The sequence below is a fragment of the Trachemys scripta genome, chromosome 10 (assembly GCF_013100865.1).
Source record: "Trachemys scripta elegans isolate TJP31775 chromosome 10, CAS_Tse_1.0, whole genome shotgun sequence".
In the NCBI taxonomy this organism is placed as follows: domain Eukaryota; kingdom Metazoa; phylum Chordata; order Testudines; family Emydidae; genus Trachemys; species Trachemys scripta.
In genome coordinates, this window is record NC_048307.1 from 42,831,630 (window position 1) to 42,848,537 (window position 16,908).

At 46.0% G+C, this 16,908-nt stretch overlaps 1 protein-coding gene across 6 annotated transcripts in view; it reads right to left on the reverse strand.

Moving 5' to 3' along the window:
- Positions 1-16,908, reverse strand: part of BBS4 (Bardet-Biedl syndrome 4) — a 117,815-nt gene that overhangs the window by 16,711 nt on the left and 84,196 nt on the right. For 5 of the 6 annotated variants that reach the window (XM_034783339.1, XM_034783335.1, XM_034783340.1 and 2 more), the window contains 3 exons: positions 13,332-13,473; positions 12,033-12,243; positions 8,221-8,990 (listed from right to left, as the gene is read on the reverse strand). In XM_034783339.1, coding sequence (XP_034639230.1) covers positions 8,839-8,990; positions 12,033-12,243; positions 13,332-13,473 — 505 coding nt within the window. In that variant the 3' untranslated portion in view covers positions 8,221-8,838. Of the gene's footprint in view, positions 1-8,220; positions 8,991-12,032; positions 12,244-13,331; positions 13,474-16,908 lie in introns of those variants that run through there. The other variant, XM_034783336.1, reaches the window with a different exon arrangement.

Here is a 16,908-nt window from a genome sequence, read left to right on the forward strand (position 1 = left end):
GCCTGTGTTTCAGCTAGTGAGGCTCACCATTTATTCTTTCCTTTGTGGTGTAGGCTCATGTCAGCCTCATCCTCCAGTTTATGGATAGGCTATTGCTGATGAAGACTTGATTTATTTTTATGCTAGTGCTGTTGCATAATTTTCTTGGACCTGCATATCTTTGATTTGGAGGGGTCTTGTTCTTTCAGGTGGTCTCTGGCTAGGTAAGTCATTACTGGTTTTAAGGTAGCTGAACTGACCTGTCCTTCACATGCTAGAAATCCTCTTCCGGTACTAGTGAGAAATGCTAGGAAGACGACTTCCAGTTGAGATTGGAAGTATGTTTGGTGTGTGTAGCACAGTTTATTTATTATGAATTGCCTATCGCCATATAATTCCACTGCTTTAGGCAACCTCACAGGAACAGAGCATGCGCATCTTACTGTCAGCACCACAAGAAAATTGCCTTGTATTGTAGCATATATTTAGCTTAGCATTTTTTTTTTATTAAACATGTTGTTTAGAGAATCATTTTTCTCTTGGTAGCACTTGTGTTGCCTGCTTCCCTTTGAGAATTAGCTGAAACTGTAAGCCAACGCTTGCACAGAAGCAAAATACAAGTCTACTTCAGTGTTGATTGAAAACTCAATATGATTGGCATGTCTATGTAATCCAGTTTCTTTCCCCACTATAGGTATGTAAGACTCACAACTGCAGACGTTCTGCATTCAGGAACGGATTTGTTAAGTTTAAAAATGCTGGACTCCAAAAATTTTGGTAAAGGTACAAACAATGATTATACCAAGTAGCTGCAAAATTTGCTGTGTGTGGAGTCTGAGGAAACTATGATAGGAAGAGGATGTTTTTAGTTGCCATATGAATGAAAAGTGAAACAGATTGCTGCACTCAGAAGCAGCTTTAATGAGAGACATTTTCTTAAGGGAAAAGGGGGTGTCTCTCTCTCTCTCTCTGTCCTTAATCTATCCAAATCATTGGACAGAATTCTACTCTTACAAACCACAATCTGTTCAGCTTGGCCGTGCATTCATCTCAATTATTTAGGCCTACCACAAACATCATCAAGAAAACCAGAGTATCTGTAGTATCTAATGGAGACAGGTTAGGACTTGAATCTTTCAATTGTACCCTGCAGCATAAAGCTTGGTACAACTGAACAATTAAAAATCCATCTGTAACAGTTACTCTCCAAGCCATGTCTCCTGTGTGGCACAGTAGATCTAAGGTTTGTAGCAAGGACCCTAGAGTCATGTAGCCCTGTGGGAACTGTATAAGTCAGCAGTTCACCTATTGGGGCCAAGTCTATAAAAGCATCCCTGTCCTGTAAGGGGACCAGATTGAATTTCTTAGAGTGAATCTACCTGATATAATTGGCTGTAGTTGTGGTTGGTTGAATCTGGCACCGCAAACCTCTTCCCACATATTGTAAAACTAGCAGAAGGTGGCTAATGCCAGTCTCTCATCATGCTGGTATTGCTGTCTGTGGAGTTTTCCTGTAGGGAAAACCAGAGGACTGATGTAACATGGACTTGTGGGTGTCACACATTTAAAATCAGATAAGCCTCAGAGGGTGCTGTGTGAGGGTATAAATTAGGAACTGTTGCATGCCTTCCCGACACCACACAAAATGGTGTCCAGTCCACCTGTAACTACTGTTGGCTTGTGGATTCAGAGGAAACCCAGAATGGTGGAAAATTCTCTGAGGAAAGAATCTGCAAAAGGTGAGACAAGATAATCATGATGGTCCCTATGGACTTTAAAGTCTGAGTCTCTTCTGCATCACCAGGGCAAGAGGAAGGAACCAGCCCTGTAGCGCACATCCTACAGTTAGTGTCTCATTCTAGCTTTGCCTTGGGGTTTGATATTCATTTCAGTCAGGGGACTTGAATAAGAATTCATTGATATCCAAACTCCTCCTCCTTCAGTAAGTTGTATCTTTAGTTTTGAAGGACAGTGTTTTACCATTTTTGTAAAAAAGGCCAATTTGCTTCTTTGACTAACTGGTCTGAGGCACCTGCCATTAGGATAAATGTACATTGTTGTGCAACCTTTGTGAACATAGACTGCGGGCACCAAAGCAGTAGCACTACCAAAGACCATGCATCCTGCCAATTTAGGAATTAATCCTTTGCTTATGGCAGGTGCAAATTTATTCAAAGCCAGCAAAGTATGTGGATTTTTGACCTAGAGACAAAAGAAAAATATGTACAGGCTGTTGGTTATAGAGCAAGCCTGACTGCTGTGATATTTTACACATTTCTTCCAAAAAAAAGTGTCAAGACCTTAGATTTTCAGGACAAAACCTAAGATTGCATGGGCATAGGGCAGAGTACATTAAAATCCTGGAGTTTTAAAAATATTTTCAAAAAATAAATCTTAACTTAGCTATTTTGACTAACTCCATTAAATAGGCCGCTCCCATAGATCAAAACGAACACTTAAAATTCTACCCATCTTAAAGACCCAGGACCTGATTTTCTTCCCATTCAGATGAGTTTTACACTAGTTATACTAGAGATACCATAGAGATACTACTGACTTACACCCAATAGGATCTGAATTTGAATTCATTTTAATTTAGAAACAAAACCCTGAAAAATGATAAACTAGGGAGTAAAAAGTAAAGTTTGTTAGTAAGGTTCTCTGATCCACTAATATTTCTTCCTGGGCTTTCTTGTGACCTGGCATAACTGTTACAACTTTAATATGTGCTTTGAGTTAGACCAGCTTATGATGGAACTGATGGTGCTCTTGCCATATTATGAAGCAGCCACATGATACTTTAAGGTTAGGCAGTTTAAATTAATCTCACGGGTTCACAGTTACCAAATTTGCTTAGTGAGAATAATCCTTAATCAGTATGACTTAATGGTTGATAAATGTTGCCACTATCTTCCTAGCTACCTGTTGAAAGAGCCCACACAATAACCAGCTGAAACTGGAAGGCAGCATCCTGCAGTTCCTCACTCCAGCTCCACTTAACTCAAATGTGGTTTTCCAGGCTAAACAATGGAATACACAAAACATGAGTTTCACCCAGAACATTTCTCATACATTTGTAGGGCACTGTATGTCTATGAGGGTCTCCTTCCTATATCTGATAGCAATCGTGCCAGCTCATCACCACTACTTGGTATTTTGAACTGCTTTTGTTGAGTAATAGAAGTGGAAAAATTACTCTAGCTATTCCAAATGCTGTTATTTCAGTTATCCCAGCTGCAATGTCATTATTGCCAGCTCTAACTTATACTCATCAAAGTTGTCTTATTGCTTTGAAACTTTGAGCTAGAAAATGAATCAGCAGATTTAAAAGCTGGTTTTCTTTATGAGCATTAAAAAAAAAAAAATCCCCTAAACCGTAGCTTCATTTTTGTAGAAGATTAAGCCCTGTATTGTGGGCATGTGAATGAATGTTAGCCAAATGGGCTGTAAAAAAAAAAAAAAAAAAAAATCCAGTACTTGTTTCACTTTTGTGAAGGGAAGGCTGGAGTATCAAATATGCTTTAAAATAATTTTGAAACTGTTCACACCTGCATTTCTCTCTCTTCTCTATATTGCTATGAATCATGCCATGAAACCCACATAGGTAGATGATCCAAACCTTGATTAGCATTAGGCTCCTGAGCAGGACTTTCCCAGATGTTCTGTAGGCTAGGCAGTGTCTTACCTTCCAACTGCTACTGACAATACTTGACCTCAACAGCATGGCATTAAGCCAGCAGGCCTGTGGCTGTTAGTTGCTGGTTAAGGGCAAGTGCGTTTGTGATATATTCATTTCTATCGGTATCCAGCACAGAACTTGCTCAACTATACAGCTGCAAAATTTACCCTTATCCTTTCTTAAATTTGATCAAAACAATCCATCATTTAAACCTTGCTTTAAACTGTTTAAAATAAAGTCTGGCAAAAATAGCCTGTGGATCAGTGCAGGGAAGATAGCCCTTGAAGTTGCTTCACAGTGGCCTTGGTGCTGTGATCCCTGCCCTACAAGGATAGAGCTGATTCCAGACTCAGCCATTTAAATTCTAGGGCTCCATTTTTAAGGGCTGTTTTCTTGCCACATGAGTGTCACTAAACGATTTACTTTTCTTCCTGTGTCTCAGCTCTTTCCCTGTGCAATGTGGGAAAGCTAGCTAGGTCTACTTTTCACTTGGTAGGCCTTTCTTTTAAAAGGAAGGGGGGTAGGGGAAAGCAGGTCCTGAAATTGTCCTATCATTTACCTTAGCTTTTAGTACCTCTCAATAGAGACTGCATCAGCTGATGGAACCTAGTCTGCTGATTTCACTCAGCTGCAGTTATGGAGATGCCAATTCTGTGTATCTGTAGACACCTGTGGCCTTTTTGTAACACTTAATGTGGTGCAACCTGTGGCGTGTGGGTTTGTCTCTCTCTCTCTCAAGAAAATTATTTTAAGAATGGTTAAGAATTTTAAGGTATAGGCTGCTGGTTCTGGCATGTGCAACACTGAAATACAAGGCATTATAAGCGAAATAAAAGGTATGTCCTATGTTAGACTGTGAAATCCATTGGTAATGGCTGTGCTCTGCCTTGGTGATTTACATGTTTTAATTATGTATTCAACTTTCAGGAACAACTGAGTAATTATTTGCCACAGGCAGTTTTCCAATAATTTTCTGAAATATGGTGGTGGCAATTGGGAACAGACTCTTGAGAGAATGGCAAAAGCATAGCATAACCCAGTCTGATTACATTAGTAATCTGTACTAATTTCTGCATATTTTTTTCTCAGTGCTTATTAGCTGGGAAAAGAACACTATTCATTTGTAGATATCCTATTGGTTCTTTGCATTAATCTTGAGATATCTGGCATAGGTGCTGGTATACATGCATAGACCAAATTATTTTAAAGTGGTACTGTCAAGTACTTCTGGCCCAAAACCAAGCCATTGGAGGAGGGCGGTAGGGGTGTTGCTTCTGTTTTAGAATATAGGTATCTACTTACTAGCTAATATAATACAGTGTTATTAGAATGTAGTCTACTGAAAAGCATGAAAAACACACATGCAGCAGTTGTACTCAGTCTGGATACTGCACCAAGCAGTTATCAGCAATAAGAAATGGCTGAGCAAGCCAGAGGAACTGTTGCCTCTCAAAGCAGATCCACTGCCTTTATTTTCCTTTGCACTGGGTGAGACTTACTGTTTACAATCCTTTGTCATTCACCAGACAACTAAAGCAGTGGCTACAACAAAGTACTGTATTTGAATGACAGATGTGAGAATACAGCAGAGAGATTACTAAATAGATGAGACAAGCCCCCTTCCAGCTCTGAGTGAGGTTGGGAAGTCTAAACTGGATATATGAATGGAGTTGGATCACTTCTTGCTGCCTTCTCTCTTTTCTTAATAGAATATACACACACACAGGGGCTTGGCTGAATTTGATTTTTTTTATAGTTAGATACTGATTCTAAAAGGTTTTTTTGGATTATTAATTTAAATTTTCATAGTTGTGGGAAATTATTGGGGGTCAGAGTAATAATTTAATGACAATATTAATATTAATTAATGAGATTCAAAACATTGGTTACCTAAATGGCACTAATGCAAGCAATACAATACGTTTTATACACATTAAGATGGTTTTACTTGGGCTATCTACATTTCGATCATCATAGCTGGAATTACTTTTTCATAGGTTTGTGTGTGTACAGTGAGATCGCTAAGACTAATCTTTCCAAGCCTAAATACATACGTGGGGCTGGTGCTGTCTACATTGGGTTTATAACAGGAATGTTCTCAAACTACATAAGAACAGCCATCCTGGGTCAGACCAAAAGTCCATCTAGCCCAGTATCCTGTCTTCTGACAGTGGCCAGTGTCAGGTGCTTCAAAGGGAATGAACACAACAGGCAATTGTTGAGTGATCCATCCCCTGTTGTCCACTCCCAGCTTCTGGTGAACTGAGGCTAGGGACACTCAAAGCATGGTGTTGCATCCGTGCCCATCCTAGCAAATAGCCATTGATCGACCTGTTCTCCATGAATTTATCTAGTTTCTTTTTTTAACCCTGTTATAGTCTTGGCCTTCACAACATCCTCTGGTAAGGAGTTCCACAGTTTGATTGCGTTGTGCGAAAAAATGCTTCCTTTTGTTTAAAACCTGCTGCCTATTAATTGACCCCTAGTTCTTGTGTTATGAGGAGTAAATAACACTTCCTTATTTACTTTCTCCACACCAGTCATGATTTTATAGACCTCTATCATATACCCCCTTAGTCATCTCTTTTCCAAGCTGAAAAATCCAAGTCTTATTAATCTCTCCTCCTATGGAAGCCGTTCCATACCCCTAATCATTTTTGTTGTCCTTTTCTGAACCTTTTCCAATTCCAATATATCTTTTTTGAGATGGGCCGACCACATCTGCACACAGTATTCAAGATGTGAGCATACCATGAATTTATATAGAGGCAATAGGATATTTTCTGTCTTATTATCTATCCCGTTCTTAATGATTCCCAACGTTCTGTTCACCTTTTTGACTGCTGCAGCACATTGAGTGGATGTTTTCAAAGAACGATCTACAATGACTCCAAGATCTCTTTGAGTGGTAACAGCTAATTTAGACCCCATCATTTTATATGTATAGTTGGGATTATGTTTTCCAATGTGCATTACTTTGCATTTATCAGCATTGAATTTCATCTGCCATTTTGTTGCCCAGGCACCCAGTTTTATGTTCTAATGAAGTTTCTTGCATAATAGCTCAAGTAGGATATAACCTTTGACCAGACTGAAATCTCAGGGAATTGTGGGATGTCAGACTTCTGTCTGTTGGGTTTCCCTGAGCAAAAGGAACAAACAGGTTGGCTATTGTATACACAGCATCTGCTATCTCAGAACCAGCAATGGGAAAGGCATATATGAAACCAGCTATGACTTTTAAAACTTAATCTGGTGTCATCCTGCATCGGGAATGGCATCTGAAGAACAAGCCGTAGCACCTAGGGGTGAATGAGCTTGTTAAAATGCAAGAGCCAAAAAGCTTCCTTAAGAACTTCTCAGGAAAGCTGCTGTTCGACAATATAAACTACTGCAGGGATTGGCAACCTTTGGCATGTGGTTCACCAGGGAAATCCGCTGGCAGGCCAGGACAGTTTGTTTACCTGCAGCGTCCGCAGGTTTGGCCGATCGTAGCTCCCACTGGTCGCGGTTTGCTGTTCCAGGCCAATGGGGGCTGCGGGAAGGGGCAGCCAGCATATCCCTTGGCCCATGCCGCTTCCTGCAGCCCCCATTGGCCTGGAACAGCAAACCGTGGCCAGTGGGAACTGAGATTGGCCGAACCTGTGGACACTGCAGGTAAACAACCCTTCCCGCCAGTAGATTTCCACGACAGGCTGCGTGCCAAAGGTTGTTGATCCCTGAACTAGCGTCTGAGCCTATCTTTTTTCCACTGTAAAATATCTGTGAAGCACTGCCACGGGGAAATTCTGTTTCTGTGCAGTTTGATTTGTGGGAGGGGAGAACACATGGGGGAATCTTCCTTGAGGTAAAATTAATGTGTCTTTTCTATTGTAAATATCCTGGGACGTGAAGTACTTTTTATATGCTATGCTTTGATTTTTGTAGTGCATTTCTGTATAGAGTTTGTCACACTATTTTAGTAAAGCTTTTTTTCCCCAATCAGCTTACAAAGTTGTCTGTCTTCATAGAAGGGGCTCTGCCAAGTGCAAATCCATCTTCCTAGCTTGGAACAGCATGTGTGTGACTGAGTTCTAGGCTACTCTTGGCTGAAATGACAGCCTCTGCTGCATATCCTTTCCCTTAGAGCCTATTACTAGAGCCCGATGTGGGCACAAAATTTGTATTCGCAAACATGGTCCATGGATAAACCTCATCTGTGGATATAAATTTGCAGGGCTCTACTTATTCTAGCACCTGTTCTTGTGAGGTGGCTTAGCACGCCTGTCTTTTGCCTACGTGGAAGCTAGATGGACAGTGTAAGCTGGTCTGCAGGGTGGATGTGCTTAAAAGAAGCCAGGGGCACCCCGGGCTCTAGAAATCAAACTCTCAGCTCTTTCTGACCTGCTGCTGTTTCCCTCTGACATACCTATTGATGGAAAGAGAAGGAAAACTCTCACTTCAGTATTATGTTTCAGGGCAGCAGCTTGTTTGGGGGGAAGGGGAACAAAAACAGCATAAATTCCACTGAAAAATCCCTACACTTACCTTTCTTTCATTACCAGTCTTGCATCACTCTCATGCCATCACTCCTTGGACTGATCTGGCTTCCACTCACTTGTCCTGTTAATTTTTCTAGCTTCTCCCCTCCTCCAGTTCTTCCACTGACCTTACTACAGGGGGCTAGTAGTGTTTCCTCTGAGCCAGCTAAAAGGCTCACTTGCTAAAGGGACATGATCCTCTCTGGGCTCTATTTAGAGAGCTGATCCAAGCAACTGCTTTAAAAGCTGTACAGTCACTGTAGTTGGCCTTGCTAAACTATCCTGCTGACTCAGCCCATCTCAGTGATTCAGCACCTAAGCACTGTGTGCAATGCTACAGCAGCCCCTCCCTCAAGGAAGGAGGGGATTGCACCTCCATTACCTCATGCAGTCCCACAGCAGCACTAGTGGGCAGCTCATCAGAACCTCTTCTGGGTGCCATGGAGCAAAGAATCACTGAGACAAGGATGAGGTCAGGTGCTAATGTTACTATCGGCATCCAGCTGCATTTTGCCTAAGCTCACAGTATGGTGAAGTCACTGCAGGCCATGCTGGGGGCAGCTGCCCTTGCCCTTCTTGAGTTAAGGGGTGGCAGTGAAGATTTTGCTCCCAACAGCCCAGCAGGCCCCGCGCCTGCCCAGCCCGTCCAGTGCTGCTGTTCTATTCTGTGGTCAGCCTGCTTTTGCGCTTTTCTTTTCTCCATTCTTGGGGCTCTGTAGGGGATATGGTCTCTTCGGGGCCTGTTTCTGAGCCCGGTTCAGGTTCCAGAGGCAGCGACGGGGGCTTTGCAAGGGGAGCCGATGCTCCAGCACCTGATGATACAACACAGGGTTACAGCCATGGTCCCATACACTCCTCTTTATGCCACAGGAAATGGCATCTAATTGTTAAAGCAAAAGGCTGTGCCTGTGCTGTGACCTAGGCATGTTGTATGAATTTGGATGGATTATATGGGCTAAAGGCATTAACACAGCCCAATCACTGTCCAACACTGACCAGTGTTAAACAAGGCTTGGTTTGACAGTCTCTTCGATGGTATCACAGATGGCAACAACTGTCTTTTTTGGAAACAGAGCAGAAGTTAGTTGAGGTGAGCTGAAGCTGTTGTTATTGCTGCTGTTGGTAAAGTCCCCTCATCCTTGGTGACTGCTGGGATTCAGCTGGAGCTGGCAGAGGTGGTGATATTGTCTGGGTCCCTCTCCCTGGCCTCGTCTGGACACCTCTCAGGAGCAGGATGAAGAAGGCCTGGGGTCTCATGATGGTGGAGCTCGCTCCAGTAGCCTCTGATTGTTCTTCCCGCTTCTTTTTGTTCCTTCATACTTTTCCCACAAAATCTTTCTTTTAAGGACTCAGAAAGGGAGTGGTGGGTGGAATACCCCAGCCCAGCCCCACATTATTGTGTCCACCAGTTAGGCTTAGTATCCAACACATTCATTAATTTCCAGCTCTGCATCTTCTGTTCTTAACAAACACCATTTCAACAGTAAGTGGGGAAGGAGTTGTAAGGGGTGTGGGGGCAAAGTGGTGCCAGCTTAGAGCGGGTGTCGGAGGCATGGGGGGAGTGGGAAAGGCCAGAGGCAATGCATGGAGTGGTCACATGCCCCCCACAACAAATGTTACATGTCACCTCTTGTGTGTTCTCTTCCTTCTTCACGTTATTTCTTCTCTTTCCTATCCCTCTCCTTTTCCCTTCTGTCTAATAAGAGTCTGGCCTAGCTGGCCAAAACTGCATATTTTGCAATACTGTTGTAAGCCTGTGCCCAGAGAGGAAATGAAAAGCAATGCCCTGAACAGCCCGAGGCTGGTACAAGTTTGCCAGGTATCAGAGTGGCTGATGGGACCATGTGCTGGGCCTGTGTTTTTCCAGCAGCGAGTTTGCAAGTGAAACTCAACACTAGAGACAGAAGCTGCATTTTTATCTTTGCTGTTCTTTTGTCTCCTCTTTTGTCTGTTTGTGTCCTGTTTTGTCTTCTTAGGAAATGGGGTCGGACTTTAGCAACAACAGCAGCTCCAGCCCAGCTCAACTAACTTCTCTTTTCTCTCCAAAGGACAGTTATTACCATGTTAATAACTCTTCTAAAAATGCTCTCCAGATAAAGGAAAGGGCTGTTGTTAAAACAAAAGCCTTGTTTAATGCTTTACATTTCAAAGGCTTTAACTGTTTTTCCTTCTTTTTCTGTATCTTGACTGAAGGGTTCCAAAGACATTCAATGATGTGTTTGCCATGTACTGGGCAGGCTGAGGTCTCTGTATGTCAAACACTGAATCGTGTTTCATGTTGGACAGTTTCAGAGTCATGTTCACACCTTTGACTCTTTGGGACCTGGGACCAGGTGGACCAGGCCCTGAGGCCCCCTGCTGGAGACCTCGTGGGCCTGCCCCCCCAGAAAAAAGCAATAGAAAGGTCCTCCAAGCTGCCTAGAACGGCAGCGGGCTGGATAGATCAGTCTGCTGACAGGAACCGGGGGAGAGGAAGGAGCTGGCTGCTGGGCCATGGGGAAGTGGCCCAGGGAAATGTAGAGCAGCAATTACTAAAGAGACGCAGCATGAAGCTGCTATACTTAAAAGGTTCCCTGGATTGGGACCCAGAGTAGTGGGTGGGACTGGGAAGGGAGGGAATTAGAACTGAGGCACCCCACGGAAGCAGGACACACTGGGACTGACTCAGCAGGGAGCTGTGGTCAGCGAACTGAGCCCAAGAGGGGTGGCTCAGCAGGAAGCTGGGGTCACTGAGGACTCAAGTACGGGCAAGGAGTTCCCAGGGAAGAAACCCTTGGGGCACTGCTCAGTTCCAGAGTAGGAGCCTTGCAACCTAGCCGGACCAAGCAAGGATACCGTGATGGGCCCTGCTGGACTGGCTAAAGACTGAACCCAGGCAGGGCTGCAGAGGAGGACACACCAACTGAGGGTCCACGATGGGCCCTGTTGGACTGTTTTAGAAGACTGTGCCCAGGGAGGGCTGCAGGACACTGGGGACATTTTGCATCGTGTACTCCAGGAGGGGTTTGTTTGTTGCACACATGGACAGAGTGAGACTCGGCCAGAGGGCTGCATCACCAAAGACTTGCCTGAGGAGCGCAGTAGCCAACAGGGGGCACTGGGAGCAGAGAAAATTGAGAACACTGCAGGCGCACAAACACACACTCGACCAGGGTGCTTGTGAGAGGCGAGTGTACTCCGTTATAGGACCATCTGTTCCATCCACATTAACACAACACACCCCAACAGCTTCAACAAGGAGTAGCCTGTCTCGCTGTTGCCCATTGACTGATGATGATTTTATTCTATTTTCTATCTGCAGTAGGATGGAACTCACTAAAAGGGAGGGGTCTGGCTGCTGCTAGAGTCACCTGGAACAGCCCAGTGTTTGTTTTTGAATGAGAGGATGGCCCCCCTCAGTCTTCTCCCCTCTGCCAGGAGCCTGCCTTTCTCTTCTGCCCCCTCCAATCTCAGCCATCTGTTTTCTAATGAATGAAGACAAGGGATCCCACTGTTAACACCACCTCCTTCCCAGAGCCAAGGGAGGAAACTGATCTCACCACTCGCCAGCATGGCTGGGACAGGAAGAGAAACTGTTTGATTTCAGCAATCTCACAGGAGCATTACGCTACTATAACGGAATGCTCCTACTCCATAGAGAGAACACTTTTGTTCCACACACACTTAACTCATGGAGTTGGGCTTGTCACATGCCAAGTTCTTGTGCCTACATGTGCCACCAAGTAAGTGTCTTGCTGTACTCCATATCCCAGGGTACAGGGAGTGGGACAGATGTGCCCACTTGGCAGTGAATACTTCCTCTAATCCCAACACCCTCTCCTCTCATGCCATACAGAGATGCAAAAGAGACCTACCTGTAGAAAGCTGCATAGTCTTTCCATACCCAGCTGCTGAAGACATGGCCTGACCCAGGGCTTGGTTAGAGCCCAGAGGTTGCTGAGTGCTGGAGGGTTTGCTAGATGTAGCGGCTCGCTGCTTTGATTTGGAATCTTTGATGGGTTTAGTCCAGACCAGACTCTCCCCCACCTGAAGGGCAGCTCCCACCTTCTGGGCCACATCCACCATCTTCTCGTGCAATAGAAAGAAACAGAGGAGAAAATCACCACCAGGAACACTTTCGGCAGGAGCCAGGGCAGCAGCGCCTGTCCAAGCGGGGACCACTATGCCTCAGCTTCCATCTGTGGGTTTTAGCAGCAGCAGCTTCACTCTAGAGCTGCTTACAGCAATGGCCGTGACCAGCTTGAAGGGAACGTGACACACAGTGTAAGGGTTTCCCAACAGGAGATGGCAACTCACAGTGGCCTCCACTCTGGTGGTAGGCAGCAGGAGTAAATGGTGCCCCTTGCTGAAGGTGCACAGCCTGCCTTTCTTGAAAAAGAATGCAATACACTACACTCAGCCCTGAGAAACCTGGGTGAGGAGCTGATTGTGAAGGTTTCAGATGAGGTCACTGACTTCTTCCCCAAATCTCAACACTTGGAGGATGGGAGCTGGAAGGAGACACTGCATTTTGTTTCTTACCAGGAGCTACGAGCTCAGATTCCAGTGTCACAATACACTGCACAGAGTTGCACATAACTGGCTAGCACAGCCACAGTGCTGTAGAGAAGCACAGCTCTGACAATCCATTCGCTTCAGAAAGAATCCTGACTTTTTGTTCATAGATTGAAAAGCCTATTTTAATAGCAGAGATGAAGCAAGTAGCTTTCACTGGGCACCTGGTCCAGCTAGGTGTGTCTAGATAACTGACCCATTCTCTATTAACTGGACTCTGGTCCCAAAAGGTATAGGGACCCTCCTGCTCACTGGATACCAGTCAGGGTTTGTTTATGTGGTGGGTTACATGCTGTACGGAAGCGTAGTTTCCGAAGAGCATTGAAAGGTTCACATTAATTCGGCCATGCAGACCCTCCTGAGGCACAGTGAAGGTTCCCTAATGGTTCTGAGCCAGTTAGGATGCACTTCAGAACCTTTAGGGACCCTTCAGTGTGCCCAGCAGGGTCTACTAAGACCAATTAATGCACCACACATCAGTGCACTCCAGAAATCCCCCCCATCCCCGTACAGCACATTCCCCCACCATGCAGACAAGTCCTCTTACAGCACAGGATCACCAGCTACTTGCTTCCAGCTGGCTGTTCTTATTAACGTACCTCAGGATCAAAGTCGAGAGCGCTGTTCTCCTTCAGGGCATTGACCTTCTTCTCCACCTCGTGGTATTGGCATAGTGCTCCCTTCTTATCCCCCTGGTTGTAGAGCAGCACCGCATAGTTCAGATTGACCAGGGGATTACACCTGCAGCAGATAGCCCACAGGATCAGTAACATACACTGCCAAGAGTAACATTCTTAAATTTCAGGTGAGAACCTGATACTAGCACTGTGCGAGCTGGCTACACCCAGCAAAGCTGAAGATCCCACGCTACACAGCCTAAACGAAACAGCCTCCAGGTACTCTGCATATAACCATGGCAACCTTCCTGGGAAGCAAGTGCTGTGTACCGTTAAGGTTGTTCAGCTGTTTCTAGTTGAAGCCCCTGGTTTCTGCTGCTCCTAACCTTTCAGGCTGACATGTAATGTTCCATGCTTGATCTCTGCTGGAAAGCAAGTTGTTTTTGAAAGACAGAGCACATCTGGTTCAGCAATTCTGAAGTAGGAAAAATAATACACTTTCCTCACCCACTAAAAAATTGTGCAACGTTTGGGATGAGCTCTACAGGCAAAATGGCTGGCACTGTCCCTTACAGTGGGGTGCAGGAATGGCCCCAGAGAGACAGCGTGCATGAGTGTGTTCTGGCTAAGAGTGGGTTTGCTGCAGAGCAAATAGAGAACACCAGGGCAGGGTGAGCTTCTGTGCTTCTTGGCAGGTGTGTAGCTATGGAGGCAGCTGGGGAAGCCTGTCTGACAGGGGAGCCATGAACACAAATTGGGTTTGTGTGCACAGTTGTATACAACTTATTCCAAAATGGCAGCAGGCACCCACCAGTTTGGTGGGGAAATTTTGTGCTCAGTGAACTTTGTGCACTGAGCGAGTGAAGTATTCCACGCAAACCTGGTTTCAATGTTAATGGCTCCTCCGACTGCTTAGCCTCCTGCTAAAGTCCCTCTCTCCAAGCTAAACCTGGTTGGCCAAGTGTCTTTGTACCCGAGGACCATGCAAGGACCACTGGAGGGGAGCCCCATTGTTGCATTCCTTAGCAGATCTGCAGCTGGAGTAAGTGCCTCTAAGTGGTGCTTGGAGCTGCACTGTGTGGCACCTTTGTACAAATTTCCTCCATGTCTCCCATCCTCTGCCCCTTGCGGAGCTGAGTGAATTGGCAGCTGCGAAGTCAGGCTGCTTGTCAACAGGAGGCGGTAGGAAGCATCCTATGGACCCCTTGTCTGAACACCTGCAAATCTCAAAGTGCACAGTGGTTCAGTGTGGTGGGGTATTTACACTGTGCTGGGAGAACCCTGCTTTGATCCATATAAGGCTTCCGCTGCTCTGAAGATTTGCAGGAGAAGAGCTCTCTCCTCACAACTGTGGGACAAGACAAGCTGGTGGCGTGAGGCCACATGGTTCCAGGTTCTGGAACTGACACATGCCACTGACAGTGTTTGACAAGCCAGCAGAGCCTCAGGATGCTACAGAACAAAGCTCTCACATCCCTTTTTCCCCATCTTCCTTCCCTTCCATGCCAAAAGTCTGTAAGAAGTTCCATACAAGGACAATGTTAAAAATGTGTCAAAGATTAACTTTGCTCCTTTATGTCTATACAGTCTAAGAGAAATAGTCGGTGGTCCTGTACCTGAGGACTGTCTTAATGTGTGTGCACAAAGAGGCACCGTCACTGTGGCATTCCCCGATGTTGGAGTGCTGTGCAGTGCGGTCCTACCACTCTCTGGATGCAATGCTGAGTGTTTATTTCAGAAACGCAGTTTGGCTCCCAGAATTCTCAGTCTCCAAAACTTCCAGGCTCTTAGTTAACGCACAGTAACCCCATGCAGTACCTTTCCCTCTGGCAGTCCCTGCAGTGCTCTGACAGTGCCAGTTGTGTGGGCAAGCTAAACAAGCGAAACAGTTGACTCCCTCTGCTCTCTGTTGGTTTATGGACATCAGTGGCCAGGTCCCCTTTCTTCCTTGAATAGATAACACAGCTTACATTCTAACTGAGATTCCCACATTTTGCCTGAGGGCTGCACTGACAACTCACTAGGAGTCTGAACTCGGCACAAGCTTTGTAGAAAACTGAGCAAAGTGACTGCCTCCTTGTGGATACAAACAGGTAATCCACTGAGACAACAGGTCCCAGCAGGCAATGCTCTGTCTTGCTCCAAGTGGCCTGATGCTTGCAGTTCATTCTGACTTGCAGGCTGAGAGATACAGAGCCATGGGCTGTGTTTGGCCAGGCCTTCTTTAGAATCAAAATCACCTTCCAAGGGGAGGGAGACTAATAAGCGAGTGGATTAGAGGCACAATTTATAGTTGTATTTCTCCCCCAGGGAGGATGACCTTGCATGTAAGAGCAAGGATGAAGCATCTGCATCCATCGCAACACATGCAGAGCAAGTGGGCAGTGCTTCTGAACGTTGATCAATAAAGTCGCGTGAGGGGGCTGGCACTCAGTCCTGGTGTGAAAAGAGGCTGTTGGTGCTGGCCAAGGAGACCAGCACCTTTATTCTCTTCTACAAGACAGAGGCCACACTCTTTGTGAAAGGTTCAAGTGCTGGAGACTGAAGCTTTGCAGACATTGTCTGATAAGCAGCAAATCAGACTGTGTGCAGACCATTACCAGTGTTCCCTCTAATTTTTCCCACCCATGTGCAGAATAAATTTTGTTATGTGCACCAATAGGGAGGTGATGTGTGACGACAAATTCATGTGGTGGGGTGGGGATGAAGGGTTCAGAGTGTGGGAGGGGGCTCAGGGTTGGGGTGCAGGGTGTGGGTTGGGGTGTGTGAGGGCTCTGGTTGGGGGTGTGGGCTCTGGGGTGGAGCCGGGGATGAGGAGCTCAGTGCTGGGGAAGAGGGTAGAGGTGTGGGGCTGAGGGCTCTAGCTGAGGGTGCGGGCGATGAGGGGCTCAGGGCTGCGGCAGAGGGTAGGGACACGGGGTGGGGTGAGGGTTCCAGCTGGGGGTGCAGGCTCTGGAGTGGGGCTGGGGATGAGGGGTTTGGGATACACTAGGGCTCCCTGGGGCTACGGTGGAGAGAGCGGACTCCCCTCCCCCCAGCTCTGTCTCCCTGCAGCAGCACCTGGGCTAGGGGGGAGAGGCACCTCTCCCCCGGCTGCGGCAGGTCCGGGCCGGGTCAGGGGCACATCCCCCAGCTGCGGCAGGTCCAGGGCCAGGCTGGGTGGGGGAAGGGGGAGGGGTGCGGCAGCAGGTCTGGGGCTTGAGGAGAGGCATCTCTCCCTGCCACAGCCCTGAGCGCCAGCACGTTGTATAATAGGCAGCTGTGCAGCTTAGCAGGAACTTAGGCCATGACTATGTGTCATGGGTAAGGAATGCAACAATGCCATAACAAAGGAGACTGTTAAAAAAGTGATCTGATCGTGTTTAGGACCTAACTTATTAATTTCCTTCAACACAGAAGCTATTCCTAAAGAACTGATCCCACATCTAAAAACCTCACTGCCTCTGTCAAAGCCCAGGAAATAGATACACTGTGGAGAACAACATTTATGCAAAAAACACTGGGGTAGGGGTAAGCGAGAGCTGATTTAGATGAGCTGTCTCCAAAGAGCAGAGAAGGA